Source organism: Fundulus heteroclitus, chromosome 18, assembly GCF_011125445.2.
Source record: "Fundulus heteroclitus isolate FHET01 chromosome 18, MU-UCD_Fhet_4.1, whole genome shotgun sequence".
NCBI classification, from domain to species: domain Eukaryota; kingdom Metazoa; phylum Chordata; class Actinopteri; order Cyprinodontiformes; family Fundulidae; genus Fundulus; species Fundulus heteroclitus.
Genome location: NC_046378.1, coordinates 24951160 through 24964350, shown reverse-complemented (window position 1 = coordinate 24964350; position 13191 = coordinate 24951160). Strand labels below are relative to the sequence as shown.

The 13191-nt window shown below is 38.6% G+C and overlaps 1 protein-coding gene across 2 annotated transcripts in view; it reads left to right on the top strand.

Moving 5' to 3' along the window:
* The window catches only part of dhx36 (DEAH (Asp-Glu-Ala-His) box polypeptide 36), a 46130-nt gene that overhangs the window by 11697 nt on the left and 21242 nt on the right, over nt 1-13191 (top strand). For both annotated transcript variants that reach the window (XM_036149482.1, XM_036149483.1), the window contains exons 12-18: nt 1008-1148; nt 3370-3475; nt 8289-8376; nt 9599-9654; nt 9765-9829; nt 10264-10407; nt 10831-10948. In XM_036149482.1, the coding sequence (XP_036005375.1) occupies nt 1008-1148; nt 3370-3475; nt 8289-8376; nt 9599-9654; nt 9765-9829; nt 10264-10407; nt 10831-10948 (718 nt within the window). The remainder of the gene's footprint in view (nt 1-1007; nt 1149-3369; nt 3476-8288; nt 8377-9598; nt 9655-9764; nt 9830-10263; nt 10408-10830; nt 10949-13191) is intronic.

The following is a 13191-nucleotide window of genomic DNA, read 5'->3' as shown; positions in this document are numbered from 1 at the left end:
TATTACTGTCCAGTTCGATTTTGGTAGTCAGGGTATGTTTTATCATTAACTAGAGATGATTAAATGCAGTTCAGATTGTTAGAAAAAATGTAAATATGGGTAAATTATTAGTTTTGCTCCTATGCAAAGCTATAAATATAAAACGGCTGTCTAACTGTTAACAGTTAACAGTTAGACAGCCGTGCTACTCTTGTATTTTGTTAACATCCGGGGCTTCTTCCATGCTTATGCAACCAAACATTGTTAGTCAATCTGAGAGGCAGGCTTTATTATGAACCATTCTGTTTGTAATCAGTTTTTCTGAGTTTCCTGTCAGAAATAAACCAGGAGAAATCTTTGACATTGAAGTTAGAATGACCATCAGAGGTCTCCAAGCAAGCCCAACTTCAATATCCAATATGGCTGCAGTGTATAAAACATAATACTAGCTTCACATATAAACCATTTATTAGCACCTCTAACAGTTTATCTCAGTAAACCAGTAGCTGTAATGTACAACCCCAAACTATGAACATTTTCCAATAGTGTTTGAATGCATACATTGGGGTGAACCTTGATATCAATTTTATTATCACAACAGTTAAATTTTACCGCTTTTGCAACTAGAACGCGCTCAACTCGCATGTGTCTGCATTCCCACCTCCAAGCTCTTGTCTTCTGATACAAATTCAATGCCGGATTTACAGACTTTATCCACACACTCTGGCAACTCAGGAAGTCTGTGCTTTCTTACTTCAAAGTTAGTCACAAAAATAGATAGTGTCATCTTTACAGAAGGCACCTTCAGATGAGAGTCTCGTCATAATAGCTTCAACTTCCTGAGCAGACAGTCCCATGCTGAGAGCAAAACTAGATAACACTTCGTTAGACATTCTTCTACGTGAGGAAAATATCACTGCGTCTTAACATCACAACATGAGATTATGTTACACCTGTGCCAAATGCACATTTAAAAAGTCTTAAATGTCTACTTTGTGTGTAAAAACTGGATGCTGTATCTCTGCCAGATATCGCCCACAGAATCAGGACCGTCGCCCTGCATGGAAGCAGCGTTTTTGGCAGGGCCGCCAGTCCAGATCAGAAAAGGAGGAGAAGGAGCTGGAATACAAGGAGAGCTGGCCGTGTTACGCACGTACACTGCAGGGCAGGTGAGCGGCTGAGAGGAGATGAGTACTTAAATTGGCCAAATCTGCTGCTGAAGGGAGTGATTATTATTTAATGGTATTATTTATTGCCCTCTGACAAGGAGAACTGTGACTTGTTGCAAATGAATTTCTGATTTAACTTGCAAAGAGAATAGTTTCCAAAAGAGCATAGAAAAATGACCTATTATTACAAGTCATATAATCACAGAGCTACTCTGCTGTATGAACTGAGTTTGACCTGAATTTGCACTTGCAAGGAACTGCTGTCGTGGAAGCAGTCTGAAACAGGAAGTAGTATCATCACATCATGCTGGAACGTGCTGACTCAGCACGTTTGACATGCATATGTTGGGGAGCGTCTGCTCTGTCCACCTGTTATGAGAGCAGAAAGCTAGCATTTTCGGTTCACTGAGCCAAGAAGTCTTTGAAATATAAGAAAAAGGGTATTTATCAAACTAGTAACATGAGATTTCTTTACAGAATAATAATACCTGTATCAACCGCTAGAGATAGGACCCACCCCTACGACCCTGCACGGATAAGCGTGTAAAGATAATGGATGGACAGTACCTGTATCATTCGGAAAACTCCATTTCTTCTGGGAAACTCGTTGGTTTTTGGACCTGTTGCTTTGATTATAAGCATTACTTGGTGCTCTTGAATTTTATCAAGTTGAAATAATTTTTCTCATACATCAGAAAACAGAAATTCGGCCACCTCCCTGCCTGGTTCATAAATTATCTTGTCTCGGACATTTGCACACATTTACACATTTGTTTTTAAAGTTCAACCCCAAATTAAACCTTTAACAAAGGAAGCATTTAAACAGGAGGACAAAGGCTTTGGAGACCTAGATTTATTAAAACAGTTCTGTTAATTTTGTGTCTGTTTTTAGTGTTCTTTTGTTAAGGAACAGCTCTGTTGTTTTAAATACAGCAAACTCAATACATTTAAACCATCTATCAGAAAATATTTCTCCTTGAGGTGGAGAATAATACATTTTCTTTACTTTCATAATTGGAGAGACTGCCAACGTAATTGCTTGTGCTACAGTTTACCCTTTGAAAGTTTATTGAAAACAGAACCTTGCCTGAGGCCACAGAACGCGGAGCTGTTGATCACTTCCTACACTAAATGCGTTTCAGCAGAGTACCTCTAAATTCCCTTAATATTTTTTATTTTGTTTGGTTTGAAGTGAAGATAAAAAAAAGTAAAACCAGCATTAATCAATAATACAGAAATCATTTGTTCACACATGAGTTGTGCCAACAGTGTGTGTGTTTTCTTTTCGTTAGTGAACCAAGACATTCAGTTGTAATGGTAAACCAAACCTGCAGAATCCTATTGGGGAAGGGGGGGTGGGGTGTTGGGGGCTGGTGCCCATCTCCAGTGTTGTCCGCCCTGGAAAGGTCGCCAGTCCATCACAGTCAACATCCAGAATCCAGATTGGACATAGAGAAAATGTAGCTCTGAAGCACATTTCTTCTGCGTTGTTTTTATGTGTTCTTTCTATGTCCACTGTTATAGTTAGTTGTAAGATCATGGTTCTTCTCCTCATTCAGTTTGCCTTGTTCTGTTGCTGCATTCGGTCTGTCTTGTTCTGTCTTAAGTCATTAATCCTGTGTGGTCAGAACATGATCTGAATGGCTGGCCTGAAATTCAATTTCAAAGCACTCAGTGCAGGGCAGGATTTGCTTGTCTGAGCGCTGTTGGGAGACTTGTGCATTGGTTGATGTGTTTATATACTGCAAATGGTGGGAGTTCTTAGTTTTGATGTTTCTAATGGACTTTGGGGGGGTGGGGGGGAAGCGGATTCTTCAGTGTTTGACTTAGTCATCACCAAATAGAGACGATCAAGGGAAAATTAATAGATTCTGATGCCGATAGATCGTCCAGAAAGATTTGAAAATTACAATAATTACTGTTTTCCTTAGTAGCGGTCAAATAATATGTTCTACCAGACTCTCATTATTTTTGTTTTGTTTTCCTTGCTAGTCTGTGTATTGTGCTTGTATTAGCTTTTTTTTTTTTTTGCATTTAGAAAACCTATTAAAGACCCCAGGAAAAAACACATTTCAACAAAATGTCTGGCTTTGAATCAACTCTTGGTAAATGAGAAATTTATGAAAGCCTTCTAACCTAGGTGCAACTGGTTGGCGAACAACAGCAACGTTGACTTTTCAGCCTGGAAGATGAGAGCTGGTGTGTGTTCAATGTTTTACAGATACTCTGACAGCACAATTGAGGCGGTGGAGATGTTGGACACCGATGAGAAGATTGATCTGGAGCTGATCCTGGCACTGATCCGTTATATTGTGCTCAATGAGGGGGTGAGTGTAATCTTGTCTCTGGTTCCAGTGCAGTCTGAAATAGAATTTTCTTCTTAAAGTATATTTGTACGGTAGAAGAAAATTACTTTGCAGGCAGCCTCTTATATCAGAGGCTTCTGCCACTGGACCATGCCTTGAGGATTTTCAGGTTTCTGCTGTTCTCCTGACGTGTTTAACACTGGCAGACTGCGGTGGTACGTGTGGAAAATCGATCCACATTAAGTAAAAAATTTAATAGGTGACACGGCTGCTTAAGCTGAAAAAGTAGAGAAATATGGCAGAGCAGATGGAGGGAGCGGGGCTAGCTTCCAAACACAGTGACTTTAGATCAGAGAAAATGACACCGATCCTGGCAGCAGATCTGTGCTAATGAGTGATGGAGCAGATGCTCTCCCACTACACGTCCAGTCCCTTTTTTCTCCTTCCAGTTCTTGTCAGGTTGCCTCCTTTTTATGTCGGCTTCTTTTCAGCGCTACTTTTGCTTAATGTTAACAGCTGATTATTTACGCCACCGATAAGGTCAGCTTATAGGGGTTAATATATTAGAATATTATTGGAAATCTAATTTATTTGAGTAATTGTAATTTATTACACACATTAAGATATTTCATGGGTTTATATCTGTTAATTTTAATGAATGTCTTAAGTTCCAAGAAAACCTACAATTCAGATTCTCAGAAAATAGGATTATTATATATTAACAACATTATAAAAGGATTTTTGATCCAGAAATGTTCTGACTGTTTCCTGTGCAATCATGGAGAAGGCTGCTAACTTGGCAGTTGCCCAGCAGACAGCCATTAACACCCCCTATTAGGCGATAAGCCACAAAAAGTCATTGCTAAAGAAGCTGACGGTTCACCGAAGGCTGTCTCCGAGCACATTAATTGAGAGTTGAGCAGAAGAAAAACTGGGATCTTCAAAAAAGGTTTTACATCATTTTGGAACCGAAGCTCATTTAGGGCTTTGGGAGACATTTAACAATTTGTGGACTTTGACTGAAGTCAGTGCTTTAAAAGCCATCACACACAGATGAATCCATGACCTGGGCTAAAAGAGGAACATTGTTTGTGTTAAGCCACTTAAAATAAATGCATAACATATGTATCACTCTGTGGGTGACGAGTCTGAGTGTCACATCTGAATGTTACAGCTGAAATAAATCTACTTTTAATTTAAATTTATTAAAATTTTTGAGAGGCACCTAAATTGTCCTTATCGAAACAATAAATGTTGAATATAATATTTCACAGCAAGACTTGGTCACAAAATAAAATAAAATCCACTCGCCTGCTTCTTCAATTTATTTCTTTCCAAGTAAGGCGGAACTAGTTGCATTATTTATGTTTGTTTGTGGCTGGGCTTGTCTAAAATGTGTGAAAGAGGCTAGAAGAAAAAGAGCGCCTTGGAACGAGGAGTGACTAACTCAGACAGACGGAATAATTACCCTTTCCTATACGAAGGCATATCTCCATCAGTCACGGCAGCACTCAGCCACTCGACCAGTTGATTTGCCGTGGCATTGTCAAACGGCTGAGGGGGAACTGGCTGATTCGCCATGACTCTCCCAACCAAGGATATGGCCCGTCTGTCGGGCTTTCGCCTGTGATGATTGGTTAATTATATTGAAGAGGTCCATGATTAGATGCTAAGGGGGTTGACATGCAAGCATTAATGACTGCCTGCTAGGTGAAGCTCATATATGTGGGAGGATCAGTGTGCGTGTCGCCAAATAGTAGGCCAACACTACTGAACTGTTTCTTTTTTTTTTTTTTTGCAGCAACTAATCCACCTCTTTGTGTGCTTCATTTCTGTCAGGCTGCAGCGACTGTATGTAGGCAATTTTTACATCACACACACAGTCACATGTGGGTGTATTTGGTAATAATGATTATGTGTAATTAAAAGACAGAAGTAGTTCACTCTATGAAATAACTTTTTGGCCAGATATCTTCACTTTATTCTTTTTAGCTTTTTTCTACCTATTTAAATTCACACAGAGATGTATTTTTCTTTAATTTCAGTATTTTGTACGGCACGTTTTTGCCCAGGTTGTGGAAGTTAGGCTATTTCAAATAGAATATTTTGAATTTATGTCATAAGATCAGTCACAAAATTGTTTTTTAAGTCTTTCTGGGAGTGCTGCACAATACTGGGAAATGCACTGAGGGAAAGTATTTCTAAATGTCATATTGTTGCAATAAATCTGCATCTTCCAGAAAGCTCTTCTCTCATTCTCATCTGTCATTACAAGGCTTCCAACCACTGAGCTATATAATACACTGGAGTGCTGATTTTGCCAAAAAACTGAAGTCACTGGCCGCCATCTTGCTACTCCCTACTCTCACAGAATCCCATAGGATTGGCTTGCAACAACAAGCAGTTTTCTGGCTGAGTGAAAACGTTTCATAGGCAATTCTACAGTCAGTGGATGTACTAACACTATCAACTACTAGGAAATTAGGTGCTGAAATATTTTACATGTTATTCATATTAAATATATGTATATGTATATATAAGTATGTGTATATGTATATATGTATACACATATGTAAATATATGTTTTTGTATATTGTTATTTATATATTTATAAATGTTAAACATATATATTTAAATGAATAAAATGCAAAATATTTCAGCACATGACTTTCTCAGTACTTGATATTTTTAGAACATAACATAAAAGTATACGGCATTTGACATTTTAAAAGTTTTAAGCCCTCCCTGAACATGAGAAAATCCTCATTATTCGATGCTGTAGCGCACATATTCCCTAGTTACTGGGGGGAAATAGGGAGTACCAATATGGCGGCTGGTGGCTTCAAAGCGACTTGTTCAAACAGCGGGCGATTAGCACTCCAGTGAATTATATAGCTCAGTGCTTCCAACACTCTTTGTGGCCTTTAGCATCTTGGTCACTGACATGGGTGTCTGGTGTGGGCATGTGCTGCAGTGAGACCCTATTAAACAACAACTAGGGGTTGGTTAAGAGGTATTTGTGTAGGCATTTGTAAAGCAAAGAAGCGATGACTTTGGTGTGGAAGTTTTTTTGTTTTTTGTTTTTGTTTTTTTTTTTGTATAAAAAATATATTTATATAATAGCTGTAAATTGTAATTGTAAGCTCTATCGTTTATCGTCGATAACTGCAATATATCAGACATCGATATCAGCCCACATTTTCGTCTCTGTGCATCCCTACGAATTAGAATAAATGCCATGCATACCCAACAAGAGTTAAGACAATTAATTAAGCTACTCTGATAGCATGTCACCTAAATAGGGGAATGCGTTTATACATTAAAAACATTTTTTTTTTCTAAAGGTGTCTGACTGGACACATACTGCTACCGTCGTTGATATCCTCATGTCTTGTTCCTGTTGGTAATGTTTTCATATAGAGCAGTTTGTTGAAGTGTTAGGCTAACATTAGTTACTTGTTGATAATTCGAAGCTATTTCTTTTGCAGTTGCAGGGGATTGTGATCAAACGAACCAACAGAAAATGTGTTGTTGTTGTTTTTAAGGAATTTGTTTTCCTGAGGTGTTGGTCTTGATGAATTTAACACTTTAGAAAATTCAGAAGACACTGTTCCTTTGACGGCCGTCTACCCGTTATTCACCTTAACTACTTAACCAAATTCTTTAGTTCCTGGGTGTGCTATGAACATAAGCCTCTTCATCCTTCACTCGCCAGCCTAATTCAACCAACATGATTTCAATAGAGCCTAATGTTTTGGGTGGCTAGATTTTTGTGCTAAAACTTCTGTACGTAAGGGTTAAACACTTCATGTTTTACAGCCACTTGGAAGGGACTTTAATTTATTTAAGCCAGAGTGTGCTGAGAAAGTGAAATGAGGATACAGGGAGCTGCAGTAATAGAGAGAATCAGCAGGTAGAGCATAACTAAAGCTAATCAAATTACTTTGAACCCGGCAGCAGATCTCTCCAGTAATATATCCTATGTTTTCATTCGTTAGTGTTGGATTTCCTCTCCCTCTCGACTGTACAAAGTGTTCACCTAACATGACACAATGCACAGAGGCTCCAATTGAGTTTAAGTGAGAGACATCTACTGCAGCCTTTTAGTTACAATTGGAAACTCTGTGAAGGTTTTTAATAACTTAGAGATATTATTACAGCTGTGTGGCAGCTGCTGCTTTCCAAATACTGATACTTTCAGCTGGTTCCTTGGCTTTTTATGTCTTTTTCATATCCTTTTCTTTCCGTTCAATACCTATTCCCTGTACCACTCCTCTTCATTACACGTCTTAATTTTTTACCTGCTGTAAGTTGAGTTGCAGGTTTAATTGATTTAGTTGTTTTTGCATTTTAATAAGTTATCCAACCGCACATGAGAAACTGTAAATCTGATTTATAAATGGTTGAATCTTCCTTTGTGTTTCTTGTTTGACGGGCTGACATTGTCGTTTGCAGACTCTGGTAAACACGAATGGACACAGATTTTCCTAGCAATAACTCTGCTCTCGTTATCTCCGCTATCATTTGTGTTTCTGCATTTTTCCATTTGTCTATTTGGTGGTGTATTTTTCTTTTGCTGGTGTTAGAGAGGCGTGAGCTGATGTGAAGCAGAGACTGCCTTGTTGTAGAAGGATGTTGCTGTTATAACGATGCTGGCAAGCCGCCCATCTCTTCTTTTGCGGTTGAAGGTGGAAGCCTACTTGGCTCACCTCAGCTCCTCCTATTATGTTAGGGACCTTGCTCATTCATTGGCGTAATGAGTGTTTAATGGATGTTTGGCTGGTTTGTTTTACCGAAGCCTTTGTTTTATATGGTTATATGATTTATTTGGCAGGAGGGAGCAATCTTGGTGTTCCTGCCTGGCTGGGACAACATTAGCAGTCTTAATGACCTCCTCATGGCTCAGCAGATGTTCCGATCAGGTACGCTCATCTTTTATGAATTTTTACTTAATTTAAAACACTACAATATTAGGACGTTTTATGACACACCGACAACATTATTCTATTTGGAAAATGCCAGAATAAGGAGAGAGATTTTTTATAAGTTTGTTCAAAGTCAAAAGTTTACACATACACACACTCAGATTACATCCTTTAAACAATTTGGGTAAACCCAAATTATGATAGCCTGGCTTTAAAAGCTTCTGATTTTGTTAGTCCACTGAATTTTATTCAGTTGAAGGCACACAACTGAATTAATTTTAAGGCCCACCTTATAAACACCCCATCTCTGTGAATTCACAGTAAATTTAACAGAAATCATTCAAAATATCAGTGTGGTTTGGTTTATTTTGTGGGCAATTGCTAGATGCATAAATGTGCCATATTCTGCAGAAGGGACTGGTGTGCTTCACAAAATAGATGTCATCATTAGGAAAGAACATTATGTGAACATTTTGAAACTGTATCTCAAGACCTATAACTCAAAAGTTGACACTCTGGGACAAATGGGGCTTCTAATGGGCATTGACTTTCAGCATACCACCATATTTTTAAGTAGCTTATGGACAGAAAACTCACTGTTTTGGAGTTGGCTTTCTAAAATCTTGATTTCAGTCCCTTATAAAGTTTGTGGGTAGAGCTGAAATGCTGCGTGTGTGTGTGAGCAAGACTGACTCAGTTACAGCAGGTCTCTCAAAAAGAAGGGGCCAGAAAAGAAACTTTTCTGAGAAGCTAGGATGGAAATGTAGCCGAAACATTTGACCCTAGTCATACTATTTAAATGCTATTCTACAAAATGCTAAAGAAAAGTATGTAAACCTCTGAATTTAAGGGAAGGTAAAAATAAGTTACTCATGAATAAACAAGTAATTTTGGTAATCGTAACTGACCTGTTACAGGGTATGTTTAGTCTGACTTGATGTCAGAAATGAGAGAGAAAATGGTATTTTTAAAGAGAGTGCATGTCAACATCTGGTTTGAGCTGCTGCGCATTTATGTAAACTAATGTTTGTTTTGGCATTTAAATGTCCAGTTTGAGCTGAGTGTGTTTTAAATATCAGCTTTGGCAAGACACGCGACCAATTCTTCTTAATAACAAACATGGCATAGGGCATAGATTTACAATTAACTCGTCCAGCTGTCTAATTATTCTGTTTGCTCACGCTTTGTTTGAGCGTTGCTTTTATGTTGTTTGTTTCAGAAAAGTTCGTCATCATCCCTCTGCACTCCCTCATGCCCACTGTTAATCAGACGCAGGTAAACTCTCCTTTATTTCTTTGTTCTCTGATCATCTTTGTGTACACAGCCATACTCCCTTGTCAACATCAGAGCCATCCTGTTTCATCTTTCTTCTCAAACCCGCTCAGGTTTTCAAAAGACCCCCACCAGGAGTTACAAAGATTGTGATTGCAACCAATATAGCGGAGACCAGGTGTGTGTGTGTGTGTGTGTTTTGTTTCCATGATTAGTAGCAAGTCCATTACTTTTCTAAGTGTGGCTGTTTTGTTTGTGCCAGTAATAATGCTTTGAGTGCCAGCCATTACTGGGATAGAAGCTAATTGGAAGCTAATTAGCATTTTTGCTTGGATTGGTCACAAATACTGTCTCCATGGCTTGGATGGAAAAACTCCAGTTTATGTGAACGCGTTGAACAAATTAGGAAGACGCTTCACCCCACATCATTCCACCAAATATAGACTAAATCTACCAAAGAGCTAAAATAGTTTGGTTTTAACTTCAAAATAATTATTTAAAATCTTTGCTAAAGCTGTTTAAAAGATTGCTTTGCAGCATTTTTATTCTTTGTTTCATCTCAGTTTTTCTCCTTCTCCTCTCCCAATCAATCTTCCCCACCCGTCCTCTCAGCATCACCATAGATGACGTTGTTTATGTGATAGACGGAGGCAAGATTAAGGAGACCAACTTTGACACTGACAACAACATTAGCACCATGACGGCTGAGTGGGTTAGCTTGGCCAACGCCAAACAGAGGAAAGGACGCGCTGGAAGGTAATTGCATGCCTACACACTGTTATTTTAAACCTTAAATAAATTAAATATGGGCACACTCCACACTGATCCTTATGGGTATCCTCCACTAAATCTAGAAGAATTATTGCTCCTTCATTTTTGTGGCGTGAGCTTTCCATAAGTCTCTTCCAACATCCACGTCTTACTCCTTCCCCATCTGCACACGCGGAGCAAGGCAAGGTTCAGACACTCCCCGGTTGTATGCGACTTGAGACGTCTGTTCTGTTAGATAGCTCTGACATCAAAGTGCAGCAAGACCCAATTAGCAGAAGCCACTTACTGTGTGCAGTTTCATCCCACTGATTTCTCAAATTAAGCCCTTGTCACAGGACTGGTATAACATGTAATCTTTTTTTTCCCCTTCTCTCTATCTGACTCCCTTTTTTTTATACATATATCCAGGGTGCAACCGGGAAAGTGCTATCATCTGTACAATGGGCTTAGGGCCAGCCTGCTGGAAGCCTATCAATTACCTGAAATTATGAGGACACCACTGGAGGAGCTCTGCTTGCAGATAAAGGTGGTGTATGTGGGGAGAGAGAGAGAGGGTAAAAGATTGGTTTTGGCTTAGGAACTGAGCTAAAGGCAGGATTTTCTTTCATTACCAGTCAGACGTTTACATAAACTCATCATCAGCATGAACGTCATATTAATTTTGAGCTTTTAAGCATGCGTTTGAACCATCTGTTGTATGATTTATACGACTAATGCAATGAATGGAAAAGGTATGAATTTGACACACACGTTTGTACTTAAAGTACATTTTCTGTGATCCATTTTCTGAACGAAGGGTCATATATTTCCCACCAACATCAACAAAAATATTTGGTTAAGTGTCCTTTAGCTTGATCACGGTAGGGTTGTTTTTTTTAGCCATCATCAAGCTTTTGCCATAATTCTGGCTGGATATTTGACTATACTTTTTATCCAGAACTGTAAAGCTCATTTTAATTAGTTAAAGTGGCTTCTTTCAAAAACTCTTGCTTTTCAGCATAGTCAACCAATTTTCGAAAGGGTCAGGTCACATCGTTCCAGATCATTATTCTTTTGAAACACCCAGTTTTTTTCAGGTTTCAGCCTTCTAACTCCTAATTCAAGATGAAGTTCAAGAAATCGGAGGTGCTTCAGCTTCTTTATTCTCTCCATTATGTGTGTGTGTGTGATGCGGCAGGACCTTTGACAGCAAAACAGAACTAAAGCACGAGTCTGTAGCCACCATGCTTGACAGCTGGTTGATTGTTGGGTTAGAAAACCTCACCTTAATTCCCACAAACATAATTGTTTTCACTGTGGCAAAAAAAAGTCTTCGTCTCCAAGAGACATTTGACTTGTTCATGTGTGTAGCAGCAAATTTCAGTCAGACTTGAAGATGTTTCTTTCTTGGTCGTCAATCTCTCGGTACATAACAATGTAATACCCATCTTTTAGTTTATGATAAGCTTGAGCCTTGATTGATCATGGGTATTTATTATGCAATCTTAATTGCTTCCTTTTATGAGCAGTAATATTTTAGGTTAGAGTAAATTCTGGTTCCTATTGGGTCTTGATCCTGAAAATACACATCATTCGTTTAAAAACACGCTTCATCCATTTCAAGTTTTGAAACAGGTGAAGCATGGAAACATTAAGGTTCTAAAGTGGCTCTGACCTCAACCCTATGGACAATGTTTGTGTTTAAACACCAGATCTATGCCAGAAAACCAACCAACACTGCCAGCTTTACATACAACTGTGGTCACAATTGCAACCAGAAATATGGAAGAAAAAAAAATAACAACAATAACACAGGCATTTATCTTACTTTAATTCTTGTATCGGTATTGTAAACATAACAGATTGTTTCAGTTTTATGTTTTAAAGACAAAAATAAACATGAGATTCATGCAGATGATGAATGTGTATACAATTTTGACGCGCTACCAATGAGTTTTTGAATAAACTGCAGGAAAAGGCAGGTGGAGGTGTTAGTCAGGGTGGGTGGTTTTTGGTCTCTGTGCTTAAAGCCACTGTTGGCTAATGAGAATTGAGGAAGTACGTCCCAGACTGACTCGCGCCCCTTCTCCAGCTGTTTCTGTTTTTCACCACAATGTAATCACTTCTGTTCATGGCCTCGTTCTCACACATGAGTAGTTTTCTCTTTCCTCTCCATTGGCAGCTTGCTGTTTGTCTCTTTTAATCCTCATGGTGCACTCAAAAATGTTTAAAGCATTGCTAATGGAACATAAAGCCAAAGTTCATTCAGTTCCAGTGTTTGCAGTGATTGTTCTCACCAGCAGCTTTATTGTATGTTGTTTCAAGCGTGCATCTTCCACCAGCTCAGCTCAATAAATTCAAGTATGTGTGTAATAGTTTTTTTTTTTTTTTTTTTTTTTTTTAAAGCTAGTGGGTGAGAGGCTGACTAATGCATCAGGCCTAACCTCAGAGTGAGAGACACTCTGACAACATGCAGACCCTGAGCTGAATCTCTAATGCAGATACTCCAACATCAGCCCTTTTGTCAATTGGAGAGTGGATATGTGGCTGCTTCTTTACTCTTTGAGGAATTTAAAATTCAGTGTGTTTTCTTCTTTTTTTTTTTTTTTTTAATGTGGATATGAATGCACTTTAAGTGAATGTGGACATTCACAGAATCGATTTTTATCACAATTATTTCGCTTCCTGGCACCAAGGGAAGCACAATAAAGTGGCTTCAAGCTAATGTGTGTTGAGTCGCACACATCCAACCTGCATTTTGAGCAACGTTGTTGAACAAAGACATACACA